At 37.5% G+C, this 22040-nt stretch overlaps 1 protein-coding gene across 2 annotated transcripts in view; it reads right to left on the bottom strand.

Moving 5' to 3' along the window:
- Nucleotides 1-17449: 17449 nt before the first annotated feature.
- Nucleotides 17450-22040, bottom strand: part of CEP192 (centrosomal protein 192) — a 60944-nt gene continuing 56353 nt past the window's right edge. For both annotated transcript variants that reach the window (XM_032701806.1, XM_032701815.1), the window contains exon 44: nucleotides 17450-17922. In XM_032701806.1, the coding sequence (XP_032557697.1) occupies nucleotides 17784-17922 (139 nt within the window). In that variant the 3' untranslated portion in view covers nucleotides 17450-17783. The remainder of the gene's footprint in view (nucleotides 17923-22040) is intronic.

The following is a 22040-nucleotide window of genomic DNA, read 5'->3' as shown; positions in this document are numbered from 1 at the left end:
TAACCTTCTGGTTTTATGTTCACTAATATAATAATTCCTATTCAGCTGCCCATATTCCTAGTTTTCAAATCCTTACCAGTAAGTTGACACATCCACATGTGTTTAAAAGCCACTCTAGTCTTCTTCTTCAAGGCTTCTCAGAATATTTCTGGTTTTCTATTTAAACACTTTAAAAAATCCCTCATTTTTTGTGATAAGGACCATCTTCGTTGTTTCCCTAGTAGAGTACAGAGGCACCTGGTCAATGCTTAAACTTTAAAATATGGCTGTCTTCATTTTAAGAACCCTACACTGCAATAAATTTCTTTTAGTTTTGCCCTTCAACTCTCCCCAAGGATAAAGCTGCAGAGCTCTGAGAAGTTCCCAGTGTCCACTTACTACAACTCCTCCTTTTCTCTTTCTCCTTTTGTTCCCCCTCTCTGCTTTTGGACTTCTTTTAAATTAAAGCCTTTGCATTAATGCAGTACTGAAAAACACGAAGGCTTTACCACCACAGAAGACAAAATTAAAGCAAATAGGTTGGACTAATAACACTATTCAAATTGCATATGTTGTCATATAGTATAGTAGCTGAGTGGTTTTCATGCCTAAGAAGCAACTCTACATCACCTTCAGGCACTCTAGGCTAACAATGACCACTGAATCCATATCCATATTGTCTGGAACGAGAACAAGTGGAACCTGTTGCTGACCGTATGCCTGTTTTGCTTCATCTGCTGCTCTGAGCAAATGCATTTTTTCATGTCTGGAAAAAATGTTTTTACAACTGCTTACAGAAATATTGCAACTAAGACTGTTATATTATTACCTTCTAGCTTACTCCTCCTCAAAGGGATTTTAGAAACTGCCTCTTTGCTCTTTATTGTTAAATGAAACCCAGTGACTTTTTTTTATATTCCCCACTACTTTTGCATGTCACCTGTAATATATTTTTAATATTGAAAATCTTCATGGCATGCAGTTGTTTAATGCCCTCCATTAAAGCCTCTCAAAGCATTTTGTTGTCACTAACCAGTTCAATCTCACCAACCCAAGCATACACAAGCATTATTCCTATTCTATAGACAACAACTACAGAGAAGGCTGAGTGCCAGAATTCATTCCTGCATTCAAACTTCAACCACTAGATCATGAACAACTTGCAAAAAGACAAACTGTTCTCTAATGCTCAGATATGTGTACGATTGCATGAACAGGAATTCCTCCAATAACTTGCTGTGTCTTCTCTCAGATATTTCCTTGACCATTCATTTATTAGCAAGCTACCCACAGATGTTAACATACCATACAAACACCAAGAACAGAGGCCAATAGAAAAAAAAAAGCCATTAAAAAGGCTCTTCTCCAGTTAGTTTAGCATCATATAACAAGTTGCAAAAGTGCAAAGTACATAAAAACTATAAATTTTTACATTTTTCCTTTAACACACTGACGATCCCTTTGGCTGGCATCTTCAGCGCTCTTCACTGTCAGCTGAACCACTTTAAACAAGACACTACTAGAAAAATGTCTTAAAAACTTGTGGAAAAAAAAAAAGTTTCTACATCTCAAAATTTTAACTTCAAAGCTCGATTTTATCTTTATATGTACCAGCCTAACAGGTCATACACATATCCCTCTAGTGAGTGTTAAAGTACTGAGATGTGCCCTGTCATGTTTTAAAAATGATACCCTGATGCAGAAGTTTAACATGAGATGTACAAAAACCACCTGTGTATTTCTCACTCAGATCTAAGGAGTAGGAAAGCACTATATTCAAGAACAGTCTTCTGCAACAGATTAGAAACGCTACAGACTATACAGACTTTCACAAGTGAAAATGGAAGTAGGTTTCCTAGGTTAGAAAACTATTTACACAATAGGTAGTGACGCCGTATACTAAAGTTTTGGAGTTTTTTTAAATGTTATGTGAAAGGACGGATTACAATCCTAGCATTGAAAAACTCCTGTTGCAGAGTAATGCAACTTTGGAAGTTTTTCTGATATAATACCAACATTTGCAGAAATGTGAGTCAATTTACACTATGACATTAACTTCTATTTTTGTTTATTTCCTATTATTACATGTTACCGTTTCTAGAGTAGTTTTCACTGTGTTGCATAGAATGGAGGCTGTTCAAAGGATGAATCAGCAATACATATGGAAAGAAGTTCCCCTTGGTAGAAACTCTGCCCCACTTGTGGAGATTAACATCTTTCTGTTGTTAAGTATCATATTCACTATGTCACACTCCAGCAGTAGGAATTCATGATCAAGTTGTCACAAGTCAAGCAAGGATGTCAAACATACTATAAGTCAGTTAATCTTCAGTTATTTTCTATAAAATGTATACTCTGCCCCAGCAATGCATGCAAAAGTTGGTCCTTAACCAAGAAAATAAATGGCTTGGAATTAGCTCATATTGACCTGACAATAACAATTTGCAAGCAGGCAGTTAATGCAAAACAGCTGACTTGGAGTAATTTACTTAAAACAAGGAGTCAGAGACTGAGCAGGTTATTCGTGTATGTATACTCTCAACATACATGCACTTAAATTATGTCAGACAGTCTGGCAACGTTTTGATAAAATACAGGTGCACCTGTAGCTTATGCCAATCTAAGTTACGTTTTTTCCAAAAAATTCCACTTCTTCAAGCTCTGTCTTTCTGGCAAGGTGAAAATGTGTGAAATGATGTCATTGTTCTTCAAACTTGACACTTTTCACCATTGTGCTTACATGGGCAAATAAAAACCTGTTTATGGTTTATTTGTAGCTACACCATTCACAGCCTTTTAGCACATCACTATCCCAAACTTCAAAACTGGACAGCTATAAGACAATAAAGCTTCTTCCTGCTCTCAGGTTTTAGAACTGTCTGCTTCATGTTCATTTTTCTTTAATCTTTGCTTTTACAATGCTATTTATTTATTTCTCTGCTTACTCCATTTGTTACTCTGAAAGCATGAGAGATGACCAACATCAAAACCTGAATTACACCCCATGCAGCAAGGTCACACAGAGACCTCAGAACCCCCCAGGGAAACAGGCACAGTGTTATCTCCAAGCCCTTTCTCCCTACAAAAATCTGCCCTTCTGCTGGGGGCAAGGCAGCAGAGCACAGAAGATATTGTTTTGTTCAATCCCATTCTTGGCACCGCAGCCCAACAGCAGCAGGGAGATTTTGGCAGGGAACGTCAGCGCTTGGACCGTTTGAACAGTTGCATGGGGAATGCAGCCAGAGGCTGCCCAGCTGCTTCTGGAAGAGGCTCCAAGCGACCCTCTCACCTACGGGGCCTCTCTGGTTTCACAGACCGCTCGCCGATACAGTGAAGGTTGTAGCAATATCAAGGAGACTTCTCACCATCCACAAGTCCTCCTATGAACCGCCATAGGCTCTACTTGGTAGTTAACTGCAATGATCCAGGCATGGGCTAGATGCTGAGATCATTTAAAGAAGCCTCAGAATCACATCTGCTACCAGAAACAAAACCAAACCCACTTTCGAGTCAGTATAGCTGTGATTTGTCTGTTCTTAAAAGAGAATTACATGAGCATAGGAATTTATTTGTCACTGGGCAGTCTCAGCTTTGTACTAGACATATGATTTTATATGAAATTCAGATGTCATTTAGAACAGTGTCAAAAGTCAGAGTAAAATTAGTATTCACCAAATGACTTTTTGAAAGAAAAAATATGCTTTGCAGCTTAAAGAAAGAATTGTAAAAATATCTCAGACTTGTGTATTTTTCTTAGCAATGTCACTGAGGTTTCTCTGGTACAAACAGATAAGCCTGAAGAATCAAGAATGAAAATACTTGTCTCTGTTTAGATATGGCTCATAACTTATCAGACTAAGTCTCAGTAGTTCCCCCAGAGTACAGAACTGTTCACCACTACACTTTGATTTACATGCACGCTATCTACCTACATGAAAAGTCTTGATACACTGGAAAAGACCAAGATAGGTTTTCTACATTTATTTAGCAAACAAACAAAATTACTTTCAACAGTCTTCAGTTTTCTTAGGCAATACCAGAAGTGCCTGTACACTAGTCTACTAGTCAGTGCAAGCAGGGAAAAAAGCCCAAAACATTTTTAATTTTTTTCCAAGACAGCCACCCCAAAGTTCTACCTACCACTCTACAGAGTGAGTTCACCTTCATGCCATGCTGTGCCTACCCAAATAGTAGCAGTCACCCACTTTCACTGAATAAAATGGTGCTTTATTTGTAAAGATGTAAATAAAGCTCTCTTTGTTCATGAAAGATCTCTATTCTTTTCAGCAAAAGGCATGATCTCATCATTCTAATATAATTGTCCCATTAATTGCATGAAAGAAACTTTGCATTGCCACAGCTGGGACAGATCACTCTAGCAGGTGAATCTGAAAATTTAGAGGGATGCTTACAATTTACCTCACCAACAGGAAGAAGAATGTGTGTCACTTAGCTATTCCCTAAGAATGAGAAAGAAAGCAAAATCAGCACGAGGCTAGGCTGACATCGAGATGCCATTCAAAGAGTATCCAGACCCAACAATGTCTCAGCCTCATAGTAAGCCTTTTACAATCAGTTGGCCCTCAGCTGCATTGCAAAATTCCATCTCAGAAAGGGATTAAAGATATCTTTTAGTCAGGAACATTCCGCTGCACCTTCAGGAACACTCATTTACTTTAATGGTTGGTGTTGATATTTTCTGCTGCACAGTCATCTTGTAAGTTCCACACAGACATTCTTTATGTAGCTTTTTGTTCAACTGCAGGTTTTTGACTAAAAAATGTTTAGATTTGTAAATTACAGCAAGGACAATTTCAGAAAGAAATGGTATTACTATAGTTTAGGACTGAGTTTTTTTAGAAGAAAACGTTGTGGTCATACAATAAATAAATCTCTGTTGTAATAGATAATACCATTCAATACAGTTTTTAAGCTAGTAACTTTCTTTGAAGTTGCTCCTCCTTCCAGAGTTCTAAATGAAGAGAGAGAGTGAATGAGAGATGATCAGATACAATAGCTGTATGAAAGAAAAATCCTTTCCTTCAGATGCACCCCAGTAAATAGATAGTTTCAGCAACTTACCATTCTTTCTTGAATCGACATGAGTACTTCAGTTGTTTCTAAAACAAACATCACGAGTCAGCTACAACAGAAACAGTGTCACCCTTCAGCGCTTTGAGAGTTTCAATTTATCAAGACTGACAATCTACAGCAGCTTGATACTGAAATAGCACTAGTCATCTGGATGCAAGGATGCTGCTAAACAGCCAGCATGTTTGTTCTCTAAGTCCCACTAAGAAGCCTGAAGTTCTTGTGAGAACACACTGTTCTTGGTGACTAAAGCCAGATTCAGTAGTGTGGAGTTACAAGATTAGACTTGTGCCCTAAGCACTACAGAAGGCAAGCCCAAGTAAAACACTGTCTCCACCACAGGTCCTTCTTCTTTTCGCAGCTGGATGTCAAGTTGCACATCAACACTAAGCCAGAACAGGTGAACAGACTTTTCACCTTTCCTTCAGTTCATACTCTTGTGTCCTAGGATTGCAGTCCTACCCTTGTACTCACATTATTTCCACTTGTATTTCATCTAAAATACTGAGTTTGCCTCTTGTTTCAGAGTTTGTGTCTCACACACCTAACTCTACAGGTACTGCTGTTTTATCTGCTTTTTCTGACATAACTTCTTGGACTTTGGGACTGAGTACAAATTGTACAAAGGAAGATCCATTTGAGGGACCATATATCAGTCTGACCTGCTAGATCTTAGGCCTATCATACTGACACAGAAAATGGACTTCATCCTATGCCTGGATAAACAAGTAGGGCAAATCCTTGGCAAAGGGAACCATAAATTGCCTCCTTTAGATATCAATATTTATAATGTTTCATATCCCGAGATACATTAACTAGGATAAGCTCTGTAGAGTTCTTCCTCTGCAGAGACGAAGTACGGCCTCCCACACTAATAAGTCCTCAACTCATGCATCTAGCAGAACAAATGCTTTAGCAACTCCCACATTACCAAATTAACTTAAAAGCATCTTAGGACAACCTTCATGTTACCACTTCAGCATATATAAATTGGATTACTGAGAAAGCAGGTTTTCAAGAATTGTAGTGCACTCCAGGGCATTAACAGACACCACCACCCCCCCCCCGCTGGCTCTGCTGTTGCTCCTGCAGCAGTTGTCCCCCCTTTTGTTGCAGTAGGGGGTAAGAGCACCTGGATTTCAGCCCAATTTTATCAAGTTCAGAAAAATGGCACCTGTAGGTGGGCTGGTCTTCAGTCAAAGGCATCCTCATACTCAGCATCACTGTTCCAAGCTGGCCTGCTTTCCACTCCAGCGTGTCTTTCTGACTCGAACAGGCTCTAAATACTGACACCCTGCTCTAAGTCACATGCCTATAGAAGGGAGCAGATCAGCAGCATGGGTGGCTCTTGGCTGTAGAAGTGCCAGAAGCAGCTTTGCAGGGTGAGGGGTTGCCTACAAGACCCCTGCCCCTGCCGCAGATATGCTTGCTTCCACCCAAGTTTTGGAATAACTAATTTGTCTTAAGAAACTCCTCCAGCTCAGAAGAGGTTACAACCTCCAGCCACCTGTCATCACCCTTCTGCTTGAGATTATCTGCTGGAGGGGCTCTTATTACAAATGTTCCACAATCTGTTGCCTTCAAAGTGAACCAAGTTAACTTAAAAAAAAAAAAAAAATCTTTTTAACCTAACTCATTTTGGCAGACATGTAAGAAAATGACAACACGCACAATGAACAAATCTGAGATGATGATAATCACCAGCTGAAAAGATGGTGACAAGCAGCTGAGGGGCAGTTACCTCTTCTGCATCATAGCATGATCAGACAGTAACTCCTGTCCCTGACTTCATTAAACTACAGTTTAGTCTTCTAAATGGCAGTTTATTTTCTATACATTGCTAGAATCAAGAAAAATTGTTATTATTCATCTGTGTAGCTAGAGCTAACATCTTCTACTTAATCCACAAACAACACTCCTTCTGCACAAGTGCTAGTGATTATTCTTTTTTTGAATAATCCTGTATTGTTATGGCAGTTCTGGGAAGCCTCAATTCTTCTGGGGGGAAGTCATGTTTGTTTGATTTGGAGATGGTGGGAATTTTTTTTAAACTCCAACATCTTTTCCTGTTTACAGCAGTACCAAAAATCCTAACAGACTAGTTTCTATAGGCCATAGAGAGATGCCTGGAGCTATGGTAGTAATTCCTCTGAGGACTCTGGGGATGATCACAAGGGAAAGGGGTACACAGAAACTATAGAGACTATGCAAGAAATAAGCAGCATATGCAAGAGGCTTTGAAATAACTGCCTAACATACACAAGCTACTTAACACATATTGACTGAGCCCAGGAAAAGCTATGCAGGTGTGAAGGGGCAGCAAGTAAGTTTTGGGGAATCACAAAATTCACCTGCATTAAATGGTTTATGCAACTAAACGGTGAGATTAAGCACCAACTGTTGTTCTAGGCATGCAAGTGCCTTGAAAATTTCATTCCAACATTTAATTTACTTGAGTTCTAAAAACACCAAACCTCTTCAATTAGTATTCAACTACACAACAGGTTGCTAGTCTGCAATTCAGCATTATTTTCAGAGACAACTTTTAGGCCCATGGTCATGTTTTCACAAATAAAAACTAGGTAAGAATCTTTATCTCATGATCTTAGGTTACGTTCACATCCTGTTCACACACATCTTGCTTTCTGTTTTGTCACAAGGACAATACGGCTCAGACACTTTTTACTACCACTTCTGTATTTCCAGTTAATTCTTGTAGTTCTTTAATTCTTGTAATATTTATTCCATTTTCAGCTACTGTCAAAATCCAAGTCCATCAAAATTTTCCGTTCTTCTTTTTGACTCTCTAGGGAAAAAGCTAAGAGGTGGTTGGTGGATGTGTAGATTTAAAATTTAAACTAAAACCGTTGAAATTTAATGTTGTTAGTCCTTTTCCTCCACGGTTTTTCATATCAAATATGCTACATTTACAAGACAGACATTTTTTTAATTGCCAGTACAATTGACTACCAAAGAAAAAGATAGGATTTTAACTATATTGTAGAATTATACTGAGATGATCATGTATATATTGACATAATCTACACCTCTAAAACTTCTACTTGCAATAAAACTGAGCTTGCACCATACCTGGGAAATGCCCCTCTGATCCTAATGCACAATTGTGGTTTACTCCATAGAAGAAAACATAAAGTACACAAGGTAAGCCCTCAAAAGGCATGGGTTTGTGAGAGATTCTTAAAAGTAACATCTGTTTAAATCATTAGAAAATGAACTTAAACAGTTCACTAAAATTTGTTTTGTCAAGTCATCTCTAGATTCCATTAAATGAACCTTTTTAAACACTTTCTTTCCCTAAGACTCAGCAATACAACTTAGAAAGGAAAGCATGTTTGTTCAAGAGAGGCTTAGAACAGAACACAAGGTCCAAACATTCTTGAATTTTAGAAAGTCTACTTACTCTACACTGTCTTTATTTACACTGGAAGAGCAAGAGACAGAAAACTGTGAGGAGCTGTAGCAATATCAAAGTGAGGAGGACATTTTAAAAGTGAGAAGGACATTTTAATACATTGCCTTTGCACCTAGTGTTTCCCATAGAGAAAATCAAGAAATCACTCCAATACCAAACACTGCAATGAAAATTTAAAAGAAATATAACTCAATATTAACATCTCCTAAACCCTACAGTACAGACTGTTAGACAATCAACAGGGTGACACACCCTGATTTACCTGACAGGTCAGTTAAATTATGAGCCTTCATTGCTTTGGCATTCCCTTCCCTCTCCATGTAGGTCCTGGTCTCCAAACGTTGATAGGTAGCATCACAGGAACAAATAAATTGAAGTTCTGAGCTGATTTTCACACAATTGCTGAAAACCTGTAAGATAAAGGTGAAGAACATCTGAAGAACTGATTATTGAGAAAGAAAAAAAAAGCCTGCAATATGAGGACACAAGATACTTCTTTCTGAATATAGAAACTCCACTTGCCTAGCTATCATCCTTTACTATGAACAAACTTTCAAAGACTATTTCTCTCTAGTACTCATGAGTCATTTTCTAACATCGCGTCTTTGGCAGCTTGAAGCATTTTGAAAGTGGAAAGCAAACAAAATTGCTTTTAATGCACTCATAAGAGGGTACTTCAGGTTTTTTAAAAGCCATTTTTTCTCTATCTTTTAGCTGCTAGGAGGCTTTAAATGGGACCCCTGTAGGTTTTTGTCTGTAAACCATACGAGAGCATAAAAGCTTGGAAAACTTGCAGAGATTCTGAAGCAGGTTCACACAGCTTCATTGAAACCGTGTGTGGTTTTGAAGCTCACCAGGGCTCTACTCACCAGGAGCCATTTAAAATTGCCAACTTAAAAAGTAGATTTAAAACTCATAAAGGATTATGATGAAAACCAAAGACTTATATTGCAGGCTTCCAGTTTGAAAGAAAAAAATACCACTCTGTAAATAGGGAGGAATGGGTTTTCATTCTCTAAAGGTTTTGGGTATTGTTTCTTTGAAAACACATACAGTAGCCTGAAAAAGGGATCAGAGTAACCTCTGTAAACACAGCCTGAATTAACCTGCATCAAAGTGATTTACCCGTAGCAAAAGAATCAAACTGATCAATCCATTATACCAACACACGGTGGCTCAACTATCCTAAAAGCACTGGCAGGACTGTTACAATAGAAATGTGTCAAATCTTTCCCTGTCTTTCGAGGTGACTCTTCTCAACCCACTTCAGTATCAATCAGAACAGCCAGCAAGAAAATGAGGCTTGGAAAACCGCTATAAATACCACAAGAAATGTTAAACTACTTTCATTTATACAAAGAATCAGTCAAATAAGATTTGCTAATACCATTATCTCACTATCACCTCATAATATATTGTAAGGTTTATTAGAACTTGGTGCTGCAAAAGAAGATGGAAAAGTGTTGGTTTGAATGAAATTTTATCACAATAGAGTCTAATATGGCAATTCTTGTACATATACAGTCATCATTGAAGGGTGTGAGAGTTCTGTGAGGAAACATTGTCAGACTGGATTTTTACTTCAGTCAACAGAGAAACTCTAGTAAAATAGCAAGAAGTTAATGGACAGAAATTAAACTGGTTTTTGTGTTTTCTGAGGGCAAGTGGTACAACGGATGGATGATGTTTGATACTATTTAAATTTGTTGTGGGACTGATTTTACCACTAGTGTTTGCTTTTAGTTTTTATACTCATTACTTATCAATTTTATACTCATTGGTAATAAAGAATACTCAGCAGTCCTGTTGATTTCAGTTTAACCCTTCAATATATCAGCAGCTCTGCAATGCCAGGGACTCAATGTAGCTTTTCACTGGAAATATAAAGAACATGGGCTTGGTCACAGAAGCTTATTTTTCCACAATCACAACCAGCAATGGAATTAATTCCTAACTCAGGAAGGTCTATGTAATGTCTCTTCTGTTAATATATAATACTCCAAAAGCTGTTTTTCCTAGCATTCTACTTGGCTAGGAATCCACTGTCCCACATCAAATGATCCAAATAGGTAATATGTGAGCCCTTGCATAAGAGCAGGAGGGAATAGAGATCAACAGCTTCCTAAGTCCTTACAATAGCTGAGGTTTTAAAGAGCTTCCAGAGGTACTACGGGAAACATTCAAACCATGAAGAGGACACCAAAACACTTATCTCTGCCTGTTCAGAGGGGACAGAGGACTCGACCTCAAATGTAGATACAGGAAGCAAGATACACTGATCAGGTGCTTAAAAGACTTTGTTGCCAAAGACAGCTCCATTATACACCTTGTGAAGACACTTGTGCTTCAGAAGAAGGTAGAGAGGGAAACAAGGAGGGGGAATGGGAAGGGGAAGGGAAGTTTCTTCCTGGATCTTAAGGGTAAGTAGCAATTCTGAAGCATGGCATTAATACAGCAAAAGTGTAATGTAAACAGATACTCAAGTAGTCTGTTAAAAAAAAAAAAAAAAAAAAGAGAGAGAGGAGGGGGAGAAGTACTATTCAAGTACTACTCAAAGAGAGTAAAGTCTGGAAGAGCACAGCCCATGGCTGGCATCTCAGTATTTCTTTTCCACCACTTAGACCAATTTGAAGAAAATCCCTGCAAAGAAGCTTTCATAAGATGGCATTTTTGTGATTCAGTATAGCACCAATATTCCTTTTGAGTTTTATAACTGTTCCTAGAACATTCTTGGCAATGAATTTAAACTTTTTGAAAGAGGTCGCATTTCACTGTAAATGGTTATCTGGTATTCACAACACAAAATAAGCATTTGAATATTTATTGTGAGCACATTGCATTTTAGGGAGAACACACAAAGATTCTTACCACAATTATCTTGTTCCAGCTTTAATATATTAGCTGTCACCTCTTTAATGGATCTTGTGAGAAAGGAAAGTTTCTTTCTTTAAGTCTCTTTTCCCCCTGAACGCAATTACCACCTCATTCAGAGCTCTTTGTGTCCACCTAATCTCTCTGATTATGTCTCTGACACCACCACAATACTACATGACTGACATACCTGACAGCTGTGACTAGTGACAGAATACTCACAATGAAAACCAGCTCTATGCAGGATGAGTATTACCTACCGCCAGCCTTACAGAACAAACATGGAAGGAAGGTAAAAAGGGGTGGGGGCATTTCACGACTAGCCTAACCCCTACCGATTTCGCCTCCTTTTAGAGCCAAACAGCATTGACAAGCAGAGCCTCTTTGTACATACCTACCTAATGAACCAATTGTTGGGTGAATACAAAAGAACACCCATTAGTATTTTAATTTTTAATTTATAGAGTGGAAAATGCATGTTTGGAGACCTGACTTACAAGCAGGACTTGATGGACCATTTTGTCTCACTCCAGCCCTTTTATGCTTCTCCGGGTCATAACTCCCAGCTGGTGCTCAACTGTCAGATTTAGGCAGGTGGCTACAGATGAGAGTCTGTGAGGAAAGCTATACCTGAAAATGTCATTCCCAGAAAAAAACTGCCCCTGGAATCAAGGACAAACTATTTCAGAATACAGCATTTTGAGCCAGAAAGACATGAATTAGTATTATGAAAAATTGGGTAATACAATAGCAGTAATGAATACGCTAATCAAGAAAAATATTAAGAGTGCTTTACAAAGTGTCTTATATTTAAAAATTGCATGGTTTTAAGTGGTATTTATACATTAAAAGCTTCATCTTGTCAGCAATGACTTTCTTCTCCCCATTAAAAAAAAAACAGTGAGAATTTTGGAATAGAGATAAAGCCAATTTTTCTAAATATGTTGATTATTCAGAATAAAAATTTAGTTGCAACTCTCTGAGCTCTCGAGCAGCTCTACAAATAACTAGAACATTCCTAGAATCAGAAAGAAGGGGCAAAAATCAAAACAACATTTCCACGTTGGAAATGTCTAGAGCCAAAACTTGCCACTCAAGCATCCAGTTTTCAGAGACAGTACTTACACAAAATTAATCCAAGTGCTTTATATCCGTCTGATTTTACATCTAAAAATGCTCATGTAAGAGTGTGCTCAGACAATCATACAGTAAAAATAAAGCATGCAGGATTGAAGGATACACTTAAGGAAGCTTTGTGGTCAAACAGTATGTTATGGTAAGAAGAATTTTCATTTTCTGTCTTAACTTTCTTATGCTGCAACTAAGGTGGTTTTTACTCTTACTATAGATTCAGCACATTGCATTAGGTTTGAAAAGTCATGCCTGTCTTCCTGATAAGATGTATATTCTTCATTTATGCTATACAATGAAAAAAGTAAGGCACAAAGTTCTGTTATCTAGGTTTTTTGGGAAAAAAGGGAGAAGATAGCTAAAAGTCAGGATACTCAATAATAGTCCTAGGGACAAGTGATCTTAGGTCAGCTGCCCACTCTCTCACTGGTTTCCAAGGACTTTTGTTCCCATAATTCCTTCTTTCATTTTCAAAGATGCTGCAATATAGAAAATTGATATGCTTCACCTGCAGAAAATACAATTACCTACTGAACTCATAGTGAACTTCGTCAGCCCCATAGCCACCCACCTCCTCCACAAATCATAGGAGCAAGAATATACCAGCCTTTCACTTATCAGGCATTTCTACAACAGAAATGCCCCAAAGCATTTAGTGCTCTAGTTCAAAAAGCCACCACTGCCCTCAGTAACTTACTTTATACACCAAAAAACACTCACAAAATTCTCTTTACCGTTTTAACCTTTTATATGATCAAAATAATCTTCTAGACAGCCAGGCCTTGATATGCACCTTTACTAGGTTTTCTGAACGCTAATTAGTTTCAGATGCCAGGGTAACAATCTCCAAAACACACTGAAGCACGTGTACAGAATGTATTATAACTCCATTTGTAGTCAATGATGTGAAAACTTTACAAAGCTGTTGAATAATTATGATTAGTAATATCCCAATTAGGTTGAGCAGGTACAAAGACATCCTCAGTGCTAGACACTAAAAGAACTTTTAAAAATAATTTATTTCTTAATTTTCTCTCTGACTGGTGTTAAAAACAAGTAAGATGAGTGTAATTAAAAAGACATCATTTCAGGTTTGTTTGGGATTTTTTAAAGTTTGCTGCTCGGGAAGTTTGAGTCAGTCTTGCCAGTCTGAGACAAGAGATTGTACCCAACAACACAAGAAAATTGAAAAAAGTATCAAAATTGACAAAGAGCAAAATGAGAGAAGAATTATACCTAAAACCAATTCTGCTTATTTTATCAAAAGTATTATGGTTCAAACTCTTAATCAAATCTGCAGTCTTGAAAAACTGGTCAGAATTGTTCTATTTTTCTGTATCCCTAAAAGATGTAGAGACAGAAATCAGGACTTTGTAGTAAGCACTGCACAACTCACAGCAAGGTCATCTTGACTACAAGAATTTACTATATAAATAAAGCAACTATGGGGAAAGGAAATAGTCTCAGTTTATGGGCTGGGAATGGAACCAGTTTGAAATGACTTCCTCAAGACTTTTAAAATCCCACTGATGTTTCCATTCTGTAACTAAAAATACAATGGCTATGCTCTAGCTCTTGCACCTTCATTACTGGTTAAAGACTTTATCCAGAACTGGCAAATCATTTGTATATCAGACTTGGGCTTGAGTTTGCATTGCACACGCTAGAGCGTATCTTTTCCAAGAGAAAATTTCCTTTACCCATACATGCCAAAGTCAAGTCTTGAGATGGCAATTATTGCAAATACATTCAGTGATGGTTGTAATCGTACCAAAATAGTATTGGGGTACTTAAACTGGGGGGAAGAGGGGGAGTCATGCACAATATATTCTTCAGCAGAATTATTCTTCTTGGTTAATTACCCATCATGTAGTACTAATACAAACTTCTTTTTAATATTTGTGTAACAGCAGCCTGGGGAGTAGAAGAGTTAAAATATTAAAAGATTACCTATCCTTCTTACATTTTGATTTGTCTTATAAATACAAGTATGGCAAAATATTTCAAATAGCCAAAACAACTCTTGGTACAAGTGCTCTACGGATGTTCTCCAGTACTGCATCTGGATATAGAATTACAAATCTGTAACTTCCACTTCACACTGCAAAGGAAGTCGTTGTTATTAGGAGTAAAACAAGCACACTGGGCTGCAAATAGATGCCAAAATATTTACCATCACCTGGAAATCAGGATTCCCTCGGATAACAAGGGCAGATCATTTGCTCATACTTGTTCTTCTAAATGTGTTTCACCCATACACATACTTACACATCTGTGCACACAAGCACAGTTCACCAGAGTATCCACAGCAGCACATCCTGCACCCTTTTCCTCTCTCACATCCAGTCCAGGTGGCAACACAGGAAAAAAATGCATAACCATTCCTCCCAGTTCTTCTCATCTCAAGAAAAGCCCATAACAAAAGTGTGTACAGAGTCCAAGATATCAGGTCTGCTATAGGAACAGCACACAAAGACAATTCTGAATCTAGAACAAATACATAATTATCCAAACTTAGGGCTTCTAATTGTAATTTAAAGGCAGCTCAGTCTTTTTTGCAGTTTTGAAAGAGACTTCTGATTGTGCTTCTAAAACTGCACAAACATAGGCTTTTGTACCTAAGGTCTTTCTCAAATGAAGCAGCCAAGCCTCTTGAGGTGAAGCAGCAGATAGAAGGTTCACTTTATTCCAATTCTCTATTCAGAAGTACACATCAACTAAAGAAACACGCAAGCAACATCTGGCAGAAAGAGAGAAAGAGGAACATGGTAACAGGATCTCATAGACAGGAGCTTACGTGTTGGGAGAATAAGAAGGTGGCAAGACTTCTCTAGTTTAATTCCTTTTAATAAATCTTCCTTTCCTGGTTTCCAGACTGCTGAGAAACGAGGTTTTATGAAGAAACAGCAGCGTTCATGTACTTCTAAATACTGATGGCATATATCAAAGGCAATGAGAAGGGTACTTCAAGTTTTTCCTCCCTGTTATTTCAAATTTCAGTTGTTTGAAAATGCTGTTAAACAACCTCCTACCAAAATGAATTTCACTCACACTTTTACCAATCTGAAGAAAGGAATAAGGTATATAAACTATGACAGAACTATGCTGTCAGAAAGCTACATTTCTAGCTTAAAGCAATTTCAGACGTGAAGCTCCATGCTACAAAAATAAAATAGCAGACAGCACCACAGGGTATAAAGGACATGATATTTAAAAAGTCATGATGGTGAAGTCCCAGGTGATTGTTAACAAGGAAACACTGCACCCATTTTTTTAAAAGTGTAAAAAGGATGACCCCAGGAACTACTGACCTGTCAACCTCAGCTCTGTGCCTGGGAAGATCATGGAACGGATTCTCCTAGAAGCTGTGCTAAGGCACATGGAGGACAAGGAGGTGACTCAGGACAGCCAGCACAGCTTCACCAAGGGAAAGTTCTGCCTGACCAACCTAGTGGCCTTTTATGATGGAGTGACCACACCAGTGGACATGGGAAGGGCTACAAATGTCATTTATCTGGACTTCTGTAAAGCTTTGACACAGTCCCCCACAACATCCTTCTCTCTAAACTGGAGAGATGGATTCAATCAATGGGTGGACTGTCTGGTGGATAGGGAATTGGTTGGACAGTCACATTCAGAGGGTAGTGGTCAACAGCTGAGAGTTCCAATGGACACTGGTGACAAGTGGTGTCCCTCAGGGATCTGTATTGGGACCAGTGTTATTGAATATCTTCATTAATGACGTGAATGAAGGGATCAAGTGCACTTTCAGCAAATTTGTAGATGACACAAAGCTCAGTGGTTGACACATCTGAAGGATGGGATGCCATCCAGAGGGACCTGGACAAGCTTGAAAAGTGGGCCTATGGGAACCTCATGAAGTTCAACAAGACCAAGCACAAGGTGCTGCACCTGGGTCAAGGCAACTCCCAGGATCAACACGGGCTGGGGGATGAGCAGATTGAGAGCAGCTCTGCTGAGAAGGGCTTGAGGGTGCCGGTGGATAAGAGATTGGACATGAACCAATGTGCACTTGCAGCCCAGAAAGCCAATTGTGTCCTGGGAACACGTTGCCCAGAGCAGTGAAGACATCCTATTCCTGGAAACAACATTTAAGGTCAGATTGGATGGGGCTCAGAGCAACCTGGTGTAGTTGAAGATGTTCCTGACCATGGCAAGGGGGTTGGTACTAGACAACCTTTAAAGGTCCCTTCCAACCCAAACTATTCCATGATTCTGTGACATGGTAACAATGGGTAAGGTGATTGTGGAACTGTTGTTCAATGACTCCTACAATTTACAAACTGGAGAGTACTTAACAAAATTAGAAATAAGTCAGTTTATCATAGAACAAAAATTTTGTCAAAAGAGTATACAGTGAACTTTCAGAGCTTGCTCCCACATGAAGTTGTGGAAACAGAGTATCAAAAGGGTTAAAAAATGTGAACAGGTAATTTCACAAACAGGCCAATAAATGGAAAAAAGGGATAGGTGGGATTCTACTTCCCATTCCTAATCCAATGATTGAAGATGCTGAGGAAATGGAATTGAACCAGTAAGCAGCCAGGCTTATGTCATCTTCCAAAGGAACATTTTTTTGTGACTGTTAAGAGACAGAACACTCACTGGGTAAGATGCACCACGCTGGAGGGCTGAAGGCAGTACTGCTCATGTTAAAATTTACACTGTTTTCACAATGAACTGTGTAAAAAGCTAGGGGCTGACTGTCAGATCATTGATCTGGTCCCAGTGTCACGAGATGGAAACACAATATTTACAGGTCAGCTTCTGTACTGCAATTCCTCCCCCTGCTCCCCCAAAGCCCCAACAAAAAATTAGCACTGTCTAAGAGTAGGCAGCTTGATCCCTTACCCTCAGCAAAGAATCCTCTAAACAAAACCAGAAATCAGGTAGAATCAACTGTTTACACATAGATTTTATTTCTGTATTTACAATGCTTAAAATAAAATATATCAGTATCTAGCTATTCCCAATAAATGCAAAAATAGAAAACTTCCATTTTCATCAAAAGTGCAGAAACATAAATTAGAAAATTATAACTTTAAAACATACAATGTTATTTCTCAATGTTTTTACTATGAAAACAGATTTGTAAAACAAGCACCATCATTTATCTTACAGAATTCTTTCCATCAAAGCAGCATCACAGGGCAAAACAAGTAAGACATTGGTACAGAAATATAGTAGCAAACCTTTGAATATCTTAAGTGGTATAAACTGTTATAAATTCTTATAAACACTTATAAAATTCTTCTGACTATTTTTTTGGAATAGCTTTACCACGTAGCCGAATATTAACTGGGCCATATTCCATCGTCAGCACAACGAAGAGATCTTCAAATATTCCTTCTGCCTTTGGCTTGAACTGGACTGGCACATTGATGTAATGATGGGATCTACAAAAAGGCAATTAGGGGCATATTCATTATTAATTAATGAGTTAATCCTAACAGACAGACAAATTCCTGTCTACTTTTCATTTTCACTAAAACAGTGTATCAGATGTGCACTGGATCATCAAGTTTATTTTTATAGATTTAATTATCTATTTTTCTTCTGAGGGACTTTGATCATAAAGGTCATTTTTTCCTACTGATTATACAAAGTACTACAATACTTTAAGGCTGCTAATTTACCTGAATGAGTTTGGTCTTTGCAATAAAATTGACAGTATGTAAACTATATTTAGAGCATAATTACTGCATTTCTTCCCTTGAAAAATCATGTTTCAAATACACTTAAAATTTTCAATTCATGTTTTGAATTCCACATATTTGAAGATACTAAAGTACTTTCCATTACTTTAATTGCCTCCACATTAAGAAATATTTTGCTGAATCATTGCAAATCAATATACCCATCCTCAAAGAGTGTTTTAGACATTTTTACACCTTTTTAGGTTATATAATTCCTCTTCTACTCAGATTGCATAAAAATATACCAAATGTAATGGGTCACTCTGTCAACTGTCAAAAGCCTAGACTGAATAATTTAAAAATATAAGCTGTACAAGCAGTAAGTTGGAAATGTTGAGTGGCAGCCAAGTGGATTCCATGGCATGCAATAGAAATATCCAGCACTAAGAGACAGGTAACAGTAACAGGCACATACTGGAACAAGGAAAAATGAACAGCATCACTTAGTAGAAAAAGAACTTTTATTGTACTTTCATTTTTCTCTCCTTAAAGCCCTCTGGCATGTGCTTATATCCCCTACTTTTTCTCATTTTGTTCCTACCTTTTCATATTCCTTTTCTCTACACTAATTCAACCTATCATAGTCAGTCTGTGTTCTTAACCACCTACATTTGAAAATCATAATACTGGCCCTACATACAATCCTTATTTGCTAGTACCACCCTTAGTGCTAAAAGAGGCATGCTAGTAAATGTACTTTGTTTTCTTCTTTGTTTTTTGTGAGTTGTTTTGTTTTGTTTTTAAATTTTCTTTTTTTTTTTTTTTTACCAGATCCTGGTCAATCAACGAAGAATACACACCTTCAGAATAAAGACTGGTATGGTACTGTATTTTTTTCAATCAGGTTAATACAGAAACAAAGCACTAAATATGTTGTACTGAACCACAATCAACAGCGTACCAAAGGAATACAACCAGATTAGAGTTTCATATCTCATACTTGATTGCCAAGTGTTGTATAACAAATCTGGCAGGCTTTGTCTCTTTCCCCATCTACAATATACAGGCTGAAGATACTTATTCAGCTTATTTTTAAGAAATCCATTTTTTTAAGTGAAGAACATCAGTACGACTACTTAATCTGTAACATGCATTATGTCAGAAAACACAAATTTTACTAGGAATAGAGTCTGAAGCTGCATATAACTAGGCCACTTAAGAATTCACAAAAATAAAAGTAAATTCAGTAGAAAGCCAGGAGAGCTGCAGAATTCTATATATAATAATATATGTATGCTTCCTTACATACTACATAACACTTAAAAAGAACAATATGACCAAACTCAGACTTACACTATCAAAAACTCAACAGTAAGTTATGTATTACTGTTTTTAAGATATGGCCACATCTGGCTGTCAAATATTTATTTCCAGATTATGTACTATATAACCTCAGTGGTACTCAAGGCAGAGCAGTTTCTTAGCGTATGACAGCTATATTAAATTCCTCTTGACCTCTAAACTCAGGTGTCCATTTGTTAAGTGCTAAACACATTATCACTCTTCCCTAAAAGCAGAATTAGTCAGACATTACATAGTCTGTTTTGTAGCAGTCAGTTGATTTCTAACAATTGAGATAAGACTCACCACACTTGCTTCCTAATCCAAAGGGAAAGATGCTATTTTCATTTTCTTCAGCTAACAAAACTAGAAAGCTCAGATTCCAGATACAACAGCTCTTTGAGCTACTACATAGCATAAATGTTCTTAGAAACAAAGCAACCTGGAGCATTTTTCTCAAGTAGAGTAGCTAGAAACTAGTCAAGAATAGCGTCAGGACAAGTAGAATTACCCTGCAATTAATTCTTTTTCTCTTATTAAAAAAAACCTTTTATTTTATTTCAAACTTCCCATTATGCCTGCAACTAAATTAGTCTTTGAATACTGTATGGCCTCTACAGGTTGTTGCACCAGTTTGAAGTGGTATTTCTGAAAAGTCAGGCATGTCTGAAGCCTGTTTCATAGACAAACTAAACACTGCAGTAGGTAAGCTGAAAAGGAACAACATGGGTAAGCACTATCTAAGCCATAGTAACCAGATGGCTCATCAATGAATAGTGACCCCTGACCCCAGAAGGATGGCTATTGGAAACAAAAAACCTCCAAACAAACAGTTCTACCTTTACTGTTATCTAAAACATATGCTACCCTGTAATCAACTTATTTCAGATGGTTTCTGAAAGCAATACAATAGAAACACCTTCGTTTTCAAACTTTTTTAAAATAGGCATAACATCTTGGTAGTTAGCCAACTTAGCCAAACACTTTTTAAAAAGTCCAGTGTTTTTTCATATTTCATCCATATGTTTGTATCATTTAGGAGCTATCTTGTTAAAAGCATTCTCTTTGCAGTAAAAAAAAAAAAAAAAAATAGATGCAAGACAAAATTCTGTAGCAGTGCAAAATTCTGTGTTGGTACTTGTGATGACATAACCAACCGAAGAACTGGCAAAGCCACTGTACCAACAACTTCTGAAGGTCGGACTCGATATTAAATACAAACTTGCAGCTTCATTATCCAGATGTAAAACTTGATTACTCAGGATTGCTTTCAAATTTGGACCTCAAAATTCACAGCACGCAACAGACCATGTTTACTACCTAACACATTTTTGGTAAAAAACATATAGGTAGGTGGTACTTTCCATTTTTACACTCTTATTTACAGACTAACATTTCGAGTTCCTGCAGTTTTCTTATCCAGTTAGTTTTGAACATTACTTCATATGATGTCCAAATTCAGAAGGATCTAGTTTAGAAGGAAACATTAACATTGGCTCTTAATAGCCTCCCTGACGCTGTTCTTAAACAAAAGCCATTTAAAACACTTTTAACACTTATTTAAAAGCATCTATCCGAGTCAAGTAATTCTCTGCTTTATGCTCATAAATGGGAGAGCTTCTTCAGAGTGCTATATGTTGACATCAGAGAAGTTATTTTTTAAAAAGCTAGGAAAGGCCAGTATTTACAACCAAAGAAAAAAGGCAAAGTTATTAGAAAAAAAAAGGTAGACTGACTTTTAAACTTGTTAAGTCTACTTTAGAAAAATGCAGTAGGAGTTCATAATTTCTTACAGAAAATACACCAAATAGCTTTTACAGCATTTCTCGAGAATAGTTTTGAAATATCAGAGTGTCTTCCAGTGAAGTTACTCATCTTTTTGTCAAGGATGACAAAATCAAGTTATCCTGTCCTTTGTCTTCAGGTGTACAGACCCAGATCTAGCTAGTTATCTTTATTTGGATAGATTTTATCTTGGTCACTACCTCCATAAAAAAACCCTTCTGTGCCATCTCATGTGAAATATTTTTTAAAAATGACAGTTAAATAAAAACACTGGGACACATGCCTAAGTGGAGTTACAACAATTTGCATTGATAAGTGGCCTTAAGAATACCTTGAATACCTTTGGCTAACACCACTACAGCCCTGTCTTTATAGTAAATGCCAAGCAGATTAGGAGTCAGAATACCTAGCTCCATTTAGAATTTTGCTCCCAATTTTTGTCCCGTATACTCCTAGTTTCCCTGTGTTTAAAATGGGGACCCTGTCCAAACACCAAGAATGTATGCTGTAAAACTTCTAATGAAATGGTTGCATTTCTGCCTTCCTGACAATCCCACTGTTGCAGATGAGCATGTGAGATGCTATACTTCTGGAAGAGATGACTAATACTACTGTCAAATACTTGCTGTAATGAACTCCACAGATGACTGGGTTTATTTTCAGGGATTGTTACCACCAACTCAAAAATTTCTTTTATGCAGGTAAAATGCTGAAATACTTGGTATGACCAGGCAATTCCACTGGCTGCTCAA

The sequence above is a fragment of the Chiroxiphia lanceolata genome, chromosome 1 (genome assembly GCF_009829145.1).
Source record: "Chiroxiphia lanceolata isolate bChiLan1 chromosome 1, bChiLan1.pri, whole genome shotgun sequence".
NCBI classification, from domain to species: domain Eukaryota; kingdom Metazoa; phylum Chordata; class Aves; order Passeriformes; family Pipridae; genus Chiroxiphia; species Chiroxiphia lanceolata.
The sequence above is the reverse complement of the archived record's forward strand: the minus strand, read 5'-3'. Positions and strand labels throughout refer to the sequence as shown.